The 17,406-nt window shown below is 44.3% G+C and overlaps 2 protein-coding genes across 2 annotated transcripts in view; both read right to left on the bottom strand.

Moving 5' to 3' along the window:
* The window catches only part of PDLIM2 (PDZ and LIM domain 2), a 147,764-nt gene that overhangs the window by 32,020 nt on the left and 98,338 nt on the right, over positions 1-17,406 (bottom strand). The window lies entirely within an intron of this gene.
* The window catches only part of C12H8orf58 (chromosome 12 C8orf58 homolog), a 30,681-nt gene that overhangs the window by 8,816 nt on the left and 4,459 nt on the right, over positions 1-17,406 (bottom strand). Inside the window, exons 2-3 of the mRNA XM_063138968.1 lie at positions 3,832-4,496; positions 110-274 (exon numbers count right to left, since the gene is read on the bottom strand). Of these exons, the coding sequence (XP_062995038.1) occupies positions 110-274; positions 3,832-4,496 (830 nt within the window). The remainder of the gene's footprint in view (positions 1-109; positions 275-3,831; positions 4,497-17,406) is intronic.

Below are 17,406 nucleotides of genomic sequence, written 5' to 3'. Positions count from 1 at the left end.
CCTGCTCACCTTCCTGCAATATATTTACCCAGAACCTAGACCAGCTAGTTTCAGTGAGACTTACTCTCAAGTTTCAATGAGATTGACATTGCATGCATCCCTTGCTTACATTCTCCAACTCCTGGGCCCGGATTCGGCACTCCATGACCTGTTGCTGATGCTGGAGTCGCAGGTTAGCCTGCTGCAGGTGGGCAATCTTCTCCAACATCTGACAGATGTGCTCCAAGTACCGCAGGCCCTGTCCAGGCATGGTAAGCGACGGCTCATCCTGTACCTAGAGAAGGAGGTGTCACAAGACATCAGCCTTACGTGTTCACACAAAGAGTGAACAAGGAGCCTGCAGAGTCTGAGCAGGGTGCCAGGGGAGGCAGGCAGCACCTGCAGCAGTCTGCTTAACTACTTTCAAGTTTGGGCAAGGCCTTGTTCTTGGACAACGCTCAAGAGTCTTCCTGCAAACACTTAAGATGCTGCCATTCAGGCCCAGTTTAGATAAACAGCTCATACCGGATATAGTAAACCTGTTGCTGGACTGAACTACATAAGACTGCACTTGGCGAATTTTTATTTATTTTTTAACAACAAAAAAATGGTGTCCAATTTTTCAGATTTTAATTTGATTTGGAAGGCTGCAACCTGTTTAGGGGGGAGGGGTGGCCTTCGGACCTCCTGCAGTTTGCCCATCCATGATTAGTGATGTATGAGAAATTTGTTTCAATTCATTTCTTATCAGGATTTACCCAGTCTGCACCTTCCAGATCGAACAGACTCAGACGAAATCTGCTATTGAAGTCCATACAAAACACATGTGAAAAGTGCATATTTTGAAAAATGTGCACAAATATACACAATGGGAGAAGAATGCGTCAATTTCAAAGAGCTACACAACTGAGGTGTACATTTGGAAAGATATGCATAAAAATATGTGCAGATTTTCATGTGAAAAGAAAAAGCAAAGCTCTCGATCGGATATAGATTTGAGTAGGAACGAGCTTCAAGATGGAATTCAGAGAATTTCAGTGAGCTTCAATTTTGCTGATTTCCATATCTCTACCCCTGATCCTCCTCCTCTCCATTTCTATCCTCACAACAACAACCCTGTGAGGTAGGTTAGGCTGAGAGTCTGCGACTGGCCCAAAGTCACCCAGTGAGTTTCCATGGCCGAGTGGGGACTAGAGAACCTGGATCTCCCAACTCCCAGTCCAAACCAGACTGCCTCTCCCTTTCTCTCCATTTTATCTTCACAACAACACTGTGTAGGTTAGGCTGAAAGTCTGCGACTGGCCCAAAGTCACCCAGTGAGCTTCCATGGCCGAGTGGGGACTAGTCCCAGTCCTGTTACATCATACAAAATCACCTTGAACCCATGGCTCACCCACCTCACCTCTGAAGACAGAGGGCCGCAGAGCAGGGCTACAGCTAAGGAACCTAACAAAGCAAGCAGGCTCATTTGGGATAATGCAATCCTTAAGATATCCTTGTCCTAGGGTCTTTGAACTAGGCCTGGAAGCAAATAGGCATGTGATGCTATGCAAGATTACAATAAGATACTTGCTGCAGATTCAAGGACCTCAGCTTTCTAGAGAGATATAAAAAACCTTCTAGCTCTTATGATTATGGCGATCTGTTTGCAAATAAGTAGCTAAAGTCTGCAGAAAAATTCAGGAAGCTTTTTTTCCTTCCCAGTTCCAACTACCTACATTGCTCATCACTGGCTCACACAGTTTTAACATATCCCAACCCCCAATTTTCGCAAGAGCTTAAAAAGGGGAGGATGGGGTGTTCTGCGAACCATGCATATTAAATAAATTGATGCAATAAACATATCCATGCAAAGCATGAATATATTTGCATATATTTGAGAACACAACATGACTTTTCCTAGTTTAAAATTTTAGCCCAATATCAATCACCTGTCTTAAGGCACAGGGCAACTAACATAACTTCCTGCGCTCCTTTCATTTCCACAGCACTTTCCCCAGGCTGCCAATCACTGGACTGTTCTGAGTCACTGGGTACATGTTGCAGTTCACACATGCCACTGCGGGATCCTGGAAGGGACTTCGTTTTGGGCAGGAGTGGCTACGGACCAGGAAGAAAGGAAGGTGCTGGTTAAGTGGTGACTTCCTGTCACAGCTCAGCAAGGAGGGATTCAGGGGGTTGGAGAGCTGGTCGTGGCTCCAAGGTGTGCGTTTGCAAACATGATCACCCGTGAATGTCGCATTTGCCACAAAAGACACCTAAGGAAGGACATTCGCTAAAGCAGATTTGAGATATAGCCAGTAGCATATATGGCTTTTAAAGTGGAGGAAGCAAACTCACAGTTATCAACCATGATAGCTGTGGAACCAAAGTGCTTCTGCAAATTTCTGGTTTTGACTTATACAGCCCTTCACACAAGTGTGAAGGGACCACAGTGTGACAGTTTGCACGTCACACCAATTCCTGGGTTGTTTAACCCAGGAATTGTTGAGGACTCGTATCCCGCAAGATCACTTACTTCCACTTTCAATCAACTGTAACACACAACCCAGTTTGTGGGTTGTTATCATCATGTCCAAACCCAGACTTTAACCCAACAACAAACCATGAGTAATTCTAAGTGCTCTACATACATTATTTCAGTATTCCTTACAACTTTATACAGTATTTATTATTTTCTCTTCCTACTCTAGGGCATTCTATCACCCCTGTCAATGCTATCCTCACTACAACCCTGTGAGGTAGGCTAGGCTAAGAGTATACAACTGGCCCAAGATCACCCTGTAAGCCTCATGGTTGAGTTGGGATTTGAACCTGGGTCTCCCCACTTCTAGCCAAATTCTCTAACCATTACACAACACTTGCTCTCTATTGTCCCCATGAAGACTGAGAGACTTACTTAAGGCCACTGAGTGAATTTATAGCTAAGGAAAATTCTGTAACAGGGATTAACCAGCTCACATGGGCTTAGACAGCAATGCTACATATGTTTACCTAAGAGTAAATCCTACTGAATTCAGCAGGGCTTACTTCCCAGTTAAAATGCACAGGACTAGTCTTTTAGCCGGTCTGGTACAGCAGCTGCAATTTAATAATGTCCGCTGCATCTCGCAGTTCCATGACAAGTCAGAAACCATTTACTCTGCGACAGCCTTCAAGTGTCTCTAGGTGCAGGGCTGTAGCCCAAGGGTAGTGCAGATGCTTTCCATGCAGAGGGTCCCAAGTTCAATCCCCAACATCTCCAGGGACGAGGGAGGGAGGAATCCTGCCTGAAATCCTGAAGAGCCAGTCAGTATCGACAATACCAGGCTGGATGGACCAATGGTCTGACTCAATATAAGACAGCTTCCTACTATGAACGCCAGTGACTTGGTATGATAATAGCTATACAGCTAGCTAGAACCCAGATGAATCAAGTCCTGAACGTCAAATGAGTTCCTACAGGCTCAACACCTCCCTCCTGTAAACCAGGTCAGGGGAGAGGGAGAGACTATGTATGTATGACATAGATATATTATTTAAGGGCAAGGACATCACCACATTCCAGCAGACAATTATGCAAGGCCGCGTCACAGGGCGGAATGAAGAGCATTTCCCATACGAAACTACCTCGCCTAGCTAGTGGGAGGAGAGATTAGGCCACAGTAGGAAAGCATGCGAACTACCATGCCGTCTGTTGTGGTCCCCAGCATAGTCACGACAGCCACATTTTCAGCCATTTTAGACTCTTGCCTTCCTGGTACATGGCTGCTCCTTCCCCCAAACATGGGCAGGAATACAAAGGATCCTGGGAAAAGGAAGGAACCACACTGGCCGAGCTGTTAAGGCTGGCTGGACCCTTTCACAACTTACCTCTTCTTCTATGCTGTGTTCCTCTGGAGTGCTGTAGCCAGAAAGCGCTTGGCTAAACTCCCCAGAAGCTGCATCCACAATCCCATCGACACTTGCTGGCCGGTGCAAGCGATAGGACTTCAGCCCCTCCGGGTTGACCAGGCTACGGGGCCTTTGGCTTAGCGGTCGGGAGGAACGGCCAAGCAGACGGTGCTTCTGCGACCGTTGGACCACCTGGGCTAATTTCTTGCTGACGGAGAGATTCCGGCGGTAGGCACGATCCTGACCGGGACTGTGTTCCTCCAGCCTTTCTTCTTTGGGGCTGCTCTCGTGAGGGGACAGAGGAGGAGAATCTCCTCCCGAAGGCTGGAATCCATCCAGACAATCCAAGGAGAAGCTTTGCTCGGAGCCCACCGGGGTAGAAGGAGAGAGATCATTGCTGGCCATCTCCACACCAGAGTCCTCCGATTCGGATTTGAGGAGCCGCCCGCTCATAGGCAAGAAGCCCAACTGGTCGGAAACGGGCTCCGTCGGGGACCCGGCCTCACCCCATCTATCAGCCTTGCCACTTGTCTTGCCATCCAGCTCTAGGCTGAGCGGGAACTCAGGTTGAGGGTCCTGCAGCTTCCGGTACATGCTGACCGAGGTTAACACCACGCAGCTCTCGGATGGTTTCCAGGCACTACCTGCAATTTCGAAGAGAGGCACGCATCGTTAGGCAGAAGCCAACCCCATTCCACAGAGAACGAAAGCCCAACACCTGAAACCAGGTAAATATAGTGCCTGCTCAGCAAATAACTCCGCCCCAACCCCTCCCCTCTGCCAAAGCTCGCCACGACATCCAGCTCCTGAGGAAATATGCTTGCTTGCAACATATGCATTCCAAGAATATTCCTCATATGTGCGTGATTCAGGCAGGAGTCAGCTTTCGTTCCAGACAAGGGATAGCGGAGGAGTGGAGACGGGGCTGCAGAAGTAATCTCTGGGAAACCGCTTGTGCAAAAGGAGGTTGCATGTGGACCAGGGATTGTGTGTACCACCCTCTGCTATCACCTCACCCTCTGGTCTCCTTTCATGGAAGGCAACCTCCCTCATCTGGTGCCCTCCCAATGTGCTGGTCTGCATTCCTAACCATTGACCATGATGGGTGGGAATGATAGGAGTTGTAATCCAACACATCTGGAGGGCATCAGGTTAGTGGGAGGCAGGTGGGTATCTTTATTGTAAGGGAAGACAACCTGGTGCAGTTTGTTTATCAAGGGGCACAACCCCTGGGAGGGGGGAGGAATGTACCAGGGGGAGCTGCAGGTGATAGAGCTACCCACCTCTCTCTCTCTCTCTCCCCTTCTTCCTCCCCACCAAGCGGGCTTCTAGGAGAAGAGCAGATCGCTCTTGCCAGAGATTTGAGTTGCCTGCTTGAAGAGGGCTTTTCAAATCTCGGCTGAGGACAGCTAGTTGCCAAACCTGGTTTAAAGTATTATGGTTATGGCTCCGTGGAAGAGGAAAATCTTATGCAAAGTTCCCAGCAAGCCTCAGCAATCTTCACCCGCAGAAACACTTCCATTCCCAGCACCAAGATTTCCCCTTATTAGTCCATCTGACAGAGAAATGTGTTTCTAATTTTTTTTTTATTAGTGCCAAAGCCTGTCACTTCCTTGACACTTATTTTCTTGTTGTTAGCCTGCAAAGTACACTGATGGCACTATATTAACCCACAACTATTCAAATTGGACTTCAAAGTACTGTTGTAGATCGCAAGCTGAATATGAGCCAACAGTGCGATATGGCTGCAAGAAAGGCAAATGCTATTTTGGGCTGCATTAATAGAAGTATAGCTTCCAAATCACGTAAGGTACTGGTTCCTCTCTATTCGGCCCTGGTTAGGCCTCATCTAGAGTATTGTGTCCAGTTCTGGGCTCCACAATTCAAGAAGGATGCAGACAAGCTGGAGCGTGTTCAGAGGAGGGCAACCAGGATGATCAGGGGTCTGGAAACAAAGCCCTATGAAGAGAGACTGAAAGAACTGGGCATGTTTAGCCTGGAGAAGAGAAGATTGCGGGGAGACATGCTAGCACTCTTCAAATACTTAAAAGGTTGTCACACAGAGGAGGGCCAGGATCTCTTCTCGATCCTCCCAGAGTGCAGGACACGGAATAACGGGCTCAAGTTAAAGGAAGCCAGATTCTAGCTGGACATCAGGAAAAACTTCCTGACTGTTAGAGCAGTACGACAATGGAATCAGTTACCTAGGGAGGTGGTGGGCTCTCCCACACTAGAGGCCTTCAAGAGGCAGCTGGACAACCATCTGTCGGGGATGCTTTAGGGTGGATTCCTGCATTGAGCAGGGGGTTGGACTCGATGGCCTTGTAGGCCCCTTCCAACTCTGCTATTCCATGATTCTATGAAGAGGTGGTTATACAAAACCAATATTAAGCAAATACACAGCACTTTAGGGAGTTTACAGACACTCAAGTGCAGCATCTCAGTAATTGTTACAACAGCCCTGTAAGGGAGTTCAACATTATATATTTATTTATTTCATTTCTATACTGCCCAGTAGGCAAAGCTGTCTGTGCGGTTCACAACAATTAAAACGAAGCAGAAAATGCAATATAAAATTTAAAAGTTTAAAATTACTGTATGAAAATAAACCAAAATAAAACCTAGCAGCAATGCAGAGGTTTAAAATACAATAACAGATTTAAAAGAAAAGAATTAAAAGACTAACACTGACTAAAGACTAAATTATCTAGCATTGCTGCTGATTAGAGGCTGAGAGAGAGGTTGTAGCTTGCCTAAGCTTACTCAATAAATTCTTGGCAGAGGTGAGATTTGAACTGAGTTCACAGCTCACTCCCGTAACCACTATGCCATAGGCTTCAATGCCCCTGGCATTGTTATTTTAGTTCTGCTAATAATGCTAGAGTAACCAGATGCAATCACTGTTGCCAGTTCACAACTGGCAGTTGCAGAGTATGTACTGTGGTCTCCCATTTGCTGTAGGGAGCAGGACACCCATTTTATATAAATCTGGGGGGAGGGTAGCTAGATTTTCTCAGTATTCTCGGAGCACTTAAAACTGATTATCAGGGTCATGGGGTTGCAATCTGAAAAACTTACTTGTAACTAACAACAGAACCCCTATAGCAGGGGTGGATCAATTTCAATCTGGGAAAGGTCTCGGGGGATGCGTTCCATCTGTGAGCAGGGCCAAAATGTGATTATTGCTGATTTTAAGCCTACTCAGAAGTAAGCAGGATGAGCTGTCTGTATGTCTGCCCAAAAGTAAGGAGGACTGAATCACTCAGCAGCACTTTCAAAGAGCATCCTAAATACCCAAATGATAGCATGTCTACTCACAAATAAGCTGGGCAGATCTACAGTCTTCTCAGAAGCAGGACTGAATCGCTCAGTGGTTTCCTCCGTAGGCCCGGCTTCTCTTTCCTGTTGGGAAAAGCTCTTATCTCTGATGAGCAGATTATCAAAGATAAGAGCTTTCCCTGCTGGGAGAAGGGCTGGGACCTGGGGAAGAAGCTGGTAGGTCCAATGTAGGGTGACCATATGAAAAGGAGGACAGGGCTCCTGCATCTTTAACAGTTGTATTGAAAAGGGAATTTCAGCAGCTGTCATTTGTATATATAGGGAACCTGGTGAAATTTCCTCTTCATCACACCAGTTAAAGCTGCAGGAGCTATACTAGAGTGACCAGATTTAAAAGAGGGCAGGGTACCTGCAGCTTTAACTGTTGTGATGAAGAGGAAATTTCACCAGGTTCCCTATATATACAAATGACATCTGCTGAAATTCCCTTTTCTATGCAACTGTTAAAGATACAGGAGCCCTGTCCTCCTTTTCATATGGTCGCCCTCGTCCAATGGGGAATCCTTGCAGGCCATATCTGGCCCATGGACGAGAAGTTCCTCATCTGTGCCCTATAGATTTAGGACTTGCACAGAAAAGTGAGTTCCAGCACGTAAAGCTCGCATGTGGTTGCAATAAAAGAAAGCTGCACCAGCTAGAATTCTCTTTGTTGACAGACAGGAAGAAAAATTAGGAAGTCCCCCCTCCCACTTCCCCAAGGGCTGTTATGGAAAAAATGAATAGTGGGGGGTCGTCCTATGAGATATTTCTTTTCTTTCAAAATGATGAATGAAATAAGCCCTTTAAAGGCATTCATATGATTTAGAACGCTATGTGATTTGGATGCAAACCGATACCCATTTACCGAGGAGTAAATCCATTGAATGCAATGGAACATGTGTACCCATGTACAGGATTGCACTGTGACTCAAGTACCCTCACATTAATTAATTAGATTAATTAATTAATTAATTATAAAAACCACACTCTCTGCCTAGCAGCCAGTCAGGGCGATGTACAATAAAAACATTAAAACTTCACATAAATTGAAGGAACAAAACAATTCATTAAGATTTACAAGTGACATTAAAATGAAAGAACGGCAAAACATTAAAAAGTAAAAGCCTGATGGAACAGGGCAGTCTTTACTGCCCATCTAAAACAGAACAAGAAGGGACTTAATTTGGGGTGCTGCAGCCAATCCAGACTCTCTAGATGGTGGGATATATAACAACGTCTCTGATGTTGATCATGAGTTACAGGCAGGTTCATGCGGAAGGAGGCAATCCGTCCTCGGATACCCTGACCCCAAACCATGGGTCAAAGCCAGCACCTTAATTGTGCACAGAAACAAGCTGGAAGGCAGTGAAGTTGTTCCAAGACCAGTGTAATTAGATCTACAAAGCGCATTCATGACAAATGTACTGTCTGAACACTTTTCAAGGGCAGCACTACGTAGAGCACATTACAGTAGTCTAAATGAGAGGTGTTTAAGGCATGAATCACTGTGTCCAGATCTTCCTTCCACAAGAAGGTTTTGACACCACTTCATTTAAATAAAAACTAAAAAGAATTTAAATGGCATGAATATGCCAAACAATGCTACTTTATGTACTTACTAACTGCCAAAGTGTGCATAATGCATTGCATATTCTTAAGTTAATAACATCTGTTTTGTAAGATGCAACTTTGCATGTTGTTCGATTTCCCAAAATGTCTGTTTTTATGTTTAAACTTATTTTTAAATTCAGTTTAGTTTTTTACCTTCACAAAACAGAATGGAATATATTAGGAGTGTGCCTTTAGTCACCTTAATGCAGGTTCCCCCAACCTGGTATCCAGATATCTCCAGATATCTTAAGACTACAATTCCCATCATCCCCAGCAAACATGAGAGTCCAATGGATCTGGAGATCACTAGGTTGGGTAAGGCTACCCAGATGCATTAAAATCTGGACCACATACCCATTTTATTCTGGTTTCCAATATCCAATTGGATGCAAAGCCTTCCCTTGCCCGGTTTTTTGACTGCTTCCTTTCCCCGGTTCTTTGACTGCTTCCTTTCCCCTCAGCCCCAGGAAATGCTTTTTACTTCCAGTCCATTGTTCTTCCAAATCATTAAACAAAAGGGCTGTCCAGTAGGCCAGTACAAAAGCCCAAACAGACAATTCCACCCTCTTCCTGCATTGCAACCTTTTCTAAATTCCAATTCCTCACCTAGGAATGCAAAAAGCTATTTATTGCAATGCCACATGATCGGCAACAGGCAATGTTTACACTATAGGCTCGGATCGGTTTTCTGTCATTTGTAACTGCCAATTGTGGTTCCCCCACTGCCTCCAACACACAATTGGAAATTTACTTACATGACGTGCTACTTAGTAGCTGCACCCTAAACAACCCACATATTCCCCAGGGAAACAAGTTTTGACTATTAACAGAGTAACTCAGAAATGTCAACTCAGAACTAAGTCCCACTTAGAACAATGGTGTTTACTTCCAGGGAAATCAGTATAGCATTCCAGCTTAAATCAGTTTAACAACACAATTTTATGCACCTTTACACAGAAGTAAGCCGCACAGATTTCAATGACTTATTCTCTAGTAAGTGGGTTTAAGATTGTACTCTAAAACTGTAGTTTAGAACTGTCCTATCTCTCTCTGGCATACAACCCAACCTTTCAGATTGTCAAAGAATAGTGTTTAGTTCAGCTACCCAACCTAGTGCCCTCCAAATGTTTTGCACTATAATTCCTAACAGCCTCAACCAGCATAGGATGCTGGCAGTTGTAGTCCAAACCACCTGGCAAGGACCAGGTTGGGGGAGGCTGCATTAGACCCATCAGGGTGGTGGGCCAACTTCAAAATCTTGTGATCAACTTTGTTTTCTACAAGAAACTCAAAGACCACCAAGCAGACCAGTGTGAAAAATAATGGCTCAAGGGGAAGGAAATACACATAGATTTAAGTAACAGAATGCCTGAGAATATGCTTGAGCCAGGAATTTGTATTCCGTACCAGAAATGAGCTTGCAGCCCTTCCACACACAAATTCACACCTAGTTTTCGTCTGCAGCTTTCTTAATTTCAGAAACCTAATATAAAAGGAAGAAAAGGTCTTTCTTCTTTTTACGTTGTGGAATGATTGGGAGTTAGAAATTCATACTGATATACTGCAGATGACCCGAAGATCTACCTTTTGCCTACCTTAGAGTGGTTATAACCCTATTCCAGGGTCTTCAATGTGCCCAGACCCCTCTCTTGCATCCACCAGACCCCCCATGATTTTTATTCTATTTGAAAAGCTGTTGTGAAAGCCCTCGCCCGCATGGCAGCCATTTTCTGAGAGTGCCCACACTCTGTCAAAACTCCGAATGTGCTCACTGACTCCCCCCAAAATTGGAGACTCCACCTCCCACCCCCATTTTGCACTCGGTTCCCATTGAGTCTCCTTGCATTCCAGGTCTCGGGAGCAACTCGGGCCAGTGGTGAGACTCTTTGGGCGTATTCATAAGCATGTTTAGATAAACAAAAAGTCCTACAACTAACTCCCACCTGGAGAATGCTGGGAGTTGTGGACTTGTTTTTCTGTCTAAACATGCATAGGATTGTACCCTTAGTACACAACCTTCACAACCTCTACAGGACTCCTAGCACACAGTCTATTTTGCAATCTTTATCTGAATAATCCTCAAAACAAGTGAAGACATTCCCAGACATGGAATCCAGAGTGAGGAGCCCAGTTATCTGAATAATCCTCAAAACAAGTGAAGACATTCCCAGACATGGAATCCAGGGTGAGGGGCTCAGTCTCTAAAAATACAGGAGATCCACCCCATCCTGCACTAGAAGCCTTTCTGGATTGGAACAGTGGAGTTTCAAGCAAGTAGCTTAACCCTTCATAGGGGAGGGAGGGGGAAAGCACTGGCAGATAAATTTGTGTTCTGCAGAAAACCCAAATTCTGCAAATAAGATCAATTATGTAAAATCAAGAAAATGAGCCAGAATCTAAGTATCAGTTTTGTCAATGTACAGAGGGGAGGGTTTTCTTTCTGAGCATATACTATTTTTGATCAGGCTCTGGAATTATCATTAATGTATACAGCACTAAGTGGACATTTCATAAGCCAAAATTAAAATTTGGGGGCAACACAGATACCTGCCTTCCAAAGACAATGAGATTTAGAAGCTGGTTGGGTTTTTAAATGTTGAGAATCCCAGAATTCAAGGCCAAACGAAACATTCTTCTAATCATACATAGAGTAAGTGTGATTCCAATTGAGGTTTTTTCCATTTTTTTAACCCCCTCATGGGGTGTGTGTGCAGAATTTCAGAATGGAAACAAGTTGAGAGGAAACTTAACCTCTCTCCTCCTGAGCATCAAGGTCCCAATCAGGGCCACACATGCTTACTCTGAACTAAAGCAAGCAAGCATAGCTGTTATATGCATGAGTAGAAGAACATTTAGGGCCAAACTAAATGTTCTCCTAATCACACATAGTGGAAGTGTGCAGGATTGTTCTCCCTACTTTCCTGCAAGTATTCATGGCCCCAATTCGGATCAAGACCATCGTGCTTTGGGAGAGGAGAGTTACGCTTCTCCACCCATTTTCATCCAAAATTCCACCCACTTATGGGGAAGGGGGAGATAAAAAAGAGGAAGGCTCAATGGATTCCATAGTTTAGTTTGACACAGAGGGGTTGTTCACACACAACATGATAACTCACACTCAGTGGTTGAGTGTGGGTTGTTTGGAACTGTGGGTTAGCGGGTTGTCTGACTGCAACCAGGGTGGATCGTTAACCATGCAGTCTGGTTTATTTTACTCAAACAAGCCACCTTGAGAACCCATGGCTTGTTGGGTTGTTCAGGGTGGTTAGCAAGCCACACTGCATGATTAACAAGCCACGCTGGCTGCAGTCACAAAACACAATAACCCACCCTGTGGAAAATATGCTGCATTCTGACAACATGCTAACCCATGGTTCAAAAAACCCCACAGTCAAACCACTGGGTTAGCATGTTGTGTAGACAACCACTCTCTTTGGCCCTTATATGGCTGCAACAGATCTATGGCTGGGTTCACACAACATGCTAGCCAACCATGGGTTATTGTGTTGTCTGAACACAGCGCATTTTCCATAGCATGGATTAACATGTTGTCTCAATGCAATGCATTTCCCATTTTTAACCATGCAGTCTGGTTAATTTTACTCAAACAAGCCACCTTGAGAACCTATGGCTTGTTGTTGCATTGTTCAGGGCGGTTAACAAACAATCCTCCAGAAAAAGCACTGCATTCAGACAATACAATAACCCAGGTTTTAACAACCCACACTGGGGCGGGTTAGCATGTTGTGTGAACCAACCCTATGAATCCTGCCAGGCATATAGCTGCCTATCAGCTCCATCAGACGGTGTCTTGTTTGCACTGAAAGAGAGGGAGGTTGAATTCTGACAAAAGGTCCCCCCGCCCCCCCACTTTGGCTAAAACATTACATGGGCCTTAACAAAACACAGAATCATAGAGTTGGCACCTCAAAGATCATCTGGTTCAACCCTCTGCCAGTGCAGAAAATCCACCACTACAGCATCTCTGCTCGGTGGCCATCCAACCTCTAAAGAAGGAGTATCCACCACCTTCTGAGACCGTCCGTTCTACTGCCAAACAGCTTGCATCATCAGGAACTTCTTTCTAACTTTTAGTTGAAATCCATTTTCTTGTAATTTGAACCCAATGGTTCAGGTCCTGCCCTTTGGAGCCAAGAGAAAACAACTGCACTCCTCCAACTATGTGAGAAGTCTTCAAATATTTGAGGTTAAGACCTCAAGTGTCTGTGCAATGACATGTCTACAACAAGAATTCCTGCATTGCACCACCTCTGATCTATTTTTTCTGAGAAAACTAAGCTGCTCTGTGATCATGCCAGTGCTCCACCCTTATCCAGCATCCATGTCTAGCAAGAAATAGCTGTGCATGCAGCAGCCCCCATTTCATTGTCCGTATACATCATCAGCACACCCACAGAAAGAATGAATACATGGTTCTCAACCCACATCATTCCCAAACGACGTTTGGGGGGAGGGGGCAGAGACAAGGGATGTATTTGTGTTCAAACCTGGTCGGCTAAATCACCAAATTCCTTCACTAGATGAAGTAATTGTATATTATTTCCTTATTTGACCCCACCTCCACTTTTCTCTGTTGCTTTCTATGTTGAATTTTAAATTGTAAGCGCCTTGTGGCAAGAATCTGCTCTGTACAGCACCATCCACACAATGGGTTATTGTGCAGTCTGAATTCAGTGCGTTTCCTGGAGGGTGGGTTAATGTGTTGTCTGACTGCAGTGCATTTTCCACTGGATGGGCTTTCGTGTTGTCTGAATGCAGCATGTTTTCCACAGAATGGCTTGTTAACTATGTAGTGTGGTTTATTTTTCTCAAACAAGCCACCTTGAGGACCCATGGCTTTTTGTTGGGTTGTCCAGGGTGGTTAATGCATGGTTAATGAGCAACCCTGTGGAAAACCCTGTTGTAAACCGCCCAGAGAGCTTCGGCTATGGGGTGGTATATAAATGTGATAAATCAAATCAAATCAAAACACACTGCATACAGACAACACGATAAACCACCATTCAGAAAAAGTGCTGTGTTCAGATAACATAATAACCCACAGTTCCACAGCAACCTACAAGGATGGGTTAATGTGTTGTGTAACCCCAGCCTATCAGTGCTATGCAAGATTAGCACTGCATCAGACCTGGGGGGTGGGGGAGGTGGAGTGATCCTATGGTCACCCAAAACACACACATCAAAGACATGCAGATTTGCAGTATTTACGAAGTCTTGGGGGGCGGGGAACTACCTGTTTCAAATGGTTTTTAATTTATGCATGTTCTTATCTTATGCTCCTGCTTTATTACTGTGTCTCCAGAAATTGTTTTTACATGGGTTGAATTATATTGCAATTGGGTTTTTTGTTCCAAATTTTGAATTCATGTTAAAATCAGTTTTATGTATTTTATAATATTTTTGTATTCAATGTTGTTCCCCGCCTAAATCCAGAGGGAGAGGCGGATAAGAAATAAATGTATTATTATTAATAATTATTATTAAAATATTATATTGCATTTAATGCTTGAATTTTGTCTGCCGCTGTGGATAGACTTGGTGCAGAAAAGCGGCTTAGAAATATTTAAATAAAGAAATCAAATCTCCAACAGCAGTGACCCATCTGTCTCTCTTTGGGAACATAAACACAAGCATATCTAAACGTCTTATCAGCCTGGCTGGACTGTGCAATTGCAGTGAAGTGTGGAAGAATGCATTGCCCAAGGACAGCCCAGCAGAAACATAGCTGGGTTGGCTGAATAGCTATTTACAGAAGGATGGCCAACACAGGAACGCATCTGCCATCACCTTACAATTTGGAACATAATTGCAACCAGTGAAACCAGTAAAGTTTCATCAAGAGCTGCCACTCCTATTTGTCCTGCGAAAAGAGAGACCCTCCACTCTCCAGGGTCAGTCAAATGCTTAAGGTGGAAATAGGGGAGGGATTCAGAGAAGGAAAAGAAGAAGAAATAGGTACTCTAGAAATGAGAGGTGAGTTGTTTGATCTATTCTCAATTGGGCTGGTGCCAGATCGTGAAGTCTCTCCAAATGGCATGGACCCAAAATACTTCTCTTCTCCCACCAACTATTCCTAGTTTGTTATAATAGCACCTGCTTTTTGATACCAGTATTGACAATTTCCAAGTAATGAAAACCTCGGCTGCAGGGAGTTAAGCCACACTGAACTGAAGAGGACTTACTTCCAAGTAGCTAACGCATTACTAATCTGCTAACTTATACACAACTGCATGCCACAGTACTGTCATTTATGTTTAGGGTGACCATATGAAAAGGAGGACAGGGCTCCTACATCTTTAACAGTTGTAATGAAAAGGGAATTTCAGCAGGTGTCATTTGAATGCATGCAGCACCTGGAGAAATTCCCTCTTCATCACAACAGTTAAAACTTCAGGAGCCCTGCCCTCTTTTGTATCTGGTACCTGCCCCTTTAACTGTTGCAATGAAAAGGGAATTTCACCAGGCGCTGCATGCATACAAAGGACCCCTGCTGAAATTCCCTTTTCTATGCAACTGTTAAAGATACAAGACCCTGTCCTCCTTTTCATATGTTTGGAAAAGGGAATTTACTATTTTATCCCAATGTGCATTATTATTTATTTATTTATTTATATAGCACCATCAGTGTACATGGTGCTGTACAGAGTAAAACAATAAAACAGCAAAACCCTGCCGCATAGGCTTACATTCTAATAGAACATTGTTCTTTGAAATACTGAAGCAATAACTTGATTAGTATTCAGGAATCAAAAGCTTAGCATGACATCTAAAACAGAGGATCCAGATTTGTCGCTCCCAAACAAACCAGGAAGCCATGAACAAATCCTGTTTTGCTGTTCTGGCTTGTCAAAGGGACAACAATCCTGGAGTCCCAGGCTGCTTGTACAAATTCACAGCTTATGAACACTATGAAAGAATTTTTCAGAATTCTTGGGTGAGTGCTGTGTATTAACATGGGCATTGGTTTTAGTAAATAAAGCAGTTTCATTTGGCATCTCAATGTATGGGCAAGAGAAGGCAGCCTTCCAGAAAATGTGTTTAAGAAGTAAGAACTTGTAAAACATTAAGGTCCAGTTCACACATAAAGCACTACAGCATAGTATCTCAGTGTCAAACTAGGACTGGGAAGACCTGAGTTCAAATCCTCTCAGGTATGAGGCTCAGAGCCATACTACACATTATCCCAGACTTCCCTAACCTGGTACTTTCTAGTCATTTTGGACTTCAATTCCTATCAACCCCAACCATCATGGCCAATGATCAGACATGCTGGGAGATGTAGCCCAAAAAATTTGGGGGACATTTGGTGATGCCTGTGTTTGCTAATCGCATAAAACATAGTTTAGGGTTACCTTTTTATTTACTCTAGTGTACACACATGTGGCCCCAATTCAGATTGGGACCACCTGACTCTGGGAGAACTGAATTAAACCTTATCTTCCCCCTACCTTTTGCTTTCTGAAATTCCCCCTCCCTGCTGCACAAGCAGGTTAACAAAAGAAAAACAGTCTCCATTGGCATCAAAAATAATGTGTAGGTAGGGTGACCAAATGAAAAGTATCTTTAACAGTTATCTTTAACAGTTGCACAGAAATGGGAATTTCAGCAGGTGTCATTTGTATATATGGAGAACCTGGTGAAATTCCCTCTTCATCTCAACAATTAAAGGTGCAGGAGCTATACTAGAGTGACCAGATTTAAAAGAGGGCAGGGCACCTGCAACTTTAACTGTTTTGATGAAGAGGAAATTTCACCAGGTTCCCCATATATACAAATGACACCTGCTGAAATTTCCTTTTCAATACAGCTGTTAAAGATACAGGAGCCATCCTCCTTTTCATATGGTCACCTTAGTGTAGGGATTTCAGGGGAAAACGGCGAGGGGGAGGTTTAATCCTCTTCCACAGCATAAAGAGGCCAATGCAGATCAGGGCCACCACACAGGTTTCCAACTACAGTAAATAAAAAAGATAACCCTGAGCCACACACTACACCAGGGGTCCCCAACCTTTTTTGACCCACTTGGGAATTCGAGAAGCTGCTGAGGGCACCATCACAAAATGGCTCCCATGGAGGATGTAGCTCGTTACATAATGGCTGCTCTGGGAGCCTGGCTAGTCAAAAGTGAGCTAAAGAGCTGGAGGGGGGGAATGGCAAGGCTAAAGGTTGCAAGAGAGGGAAATAGCAAGGCAAAGGCATAGAGGAGAGAGAAAAAGCAAGATTGGGGAGAGAGAGGGAGGGGGGAAACAGGAAGGCAAAGGAATAGGGATAGAGAAAGAGCCAGGCTAAAGGGGGAGAAACCATGAGGTAACGAGGTGGAGGGATAGAAATAGCAAGGCTAGAGAGAGAAAGGCGGCTGTGTTAGCATTTTACAAGGTTTTATTTTTAAAACAAACTGAAGGGGACAGGGAGTGGAGAACTTCACAGATGCACTTGGAGCTCCCTGGCGGTGCCTTGTTGCTACAAGATTAGCGTAACATCTCGTTTGGCTCTCATTTGGGCTAGTTCACTAACTCTCACTAACCTAACACAGTGCTGGTGTGAGGAAAAAAGGGGGAGGAGAAATATTGTATGCTGCCTTGCACTCCTTAGAGGAAAAGGTGG

This window comes from Elgaria multicarinata, chromosome 12, assembly GCF_023053635.1.
Source record: "Elgaria multicarinata webbii isolate HBS135686 ecotype San Diego chromosome 12, rElgMul1.1.pri, whole genome shotgun sequence".
In the NCBI taxonomy this organism is placed as follows: domain Eukaryota; kingdom Metazoa; phylum Chordata; class Lepidosauria; order Squamata; family Anguidae; genus Elgaria; species Elgaria multicarinata.
Note: the sequence above shows the minus strand (reverse complement) of the source record. Positions and strands in the feature narration are given on the sequence as shown.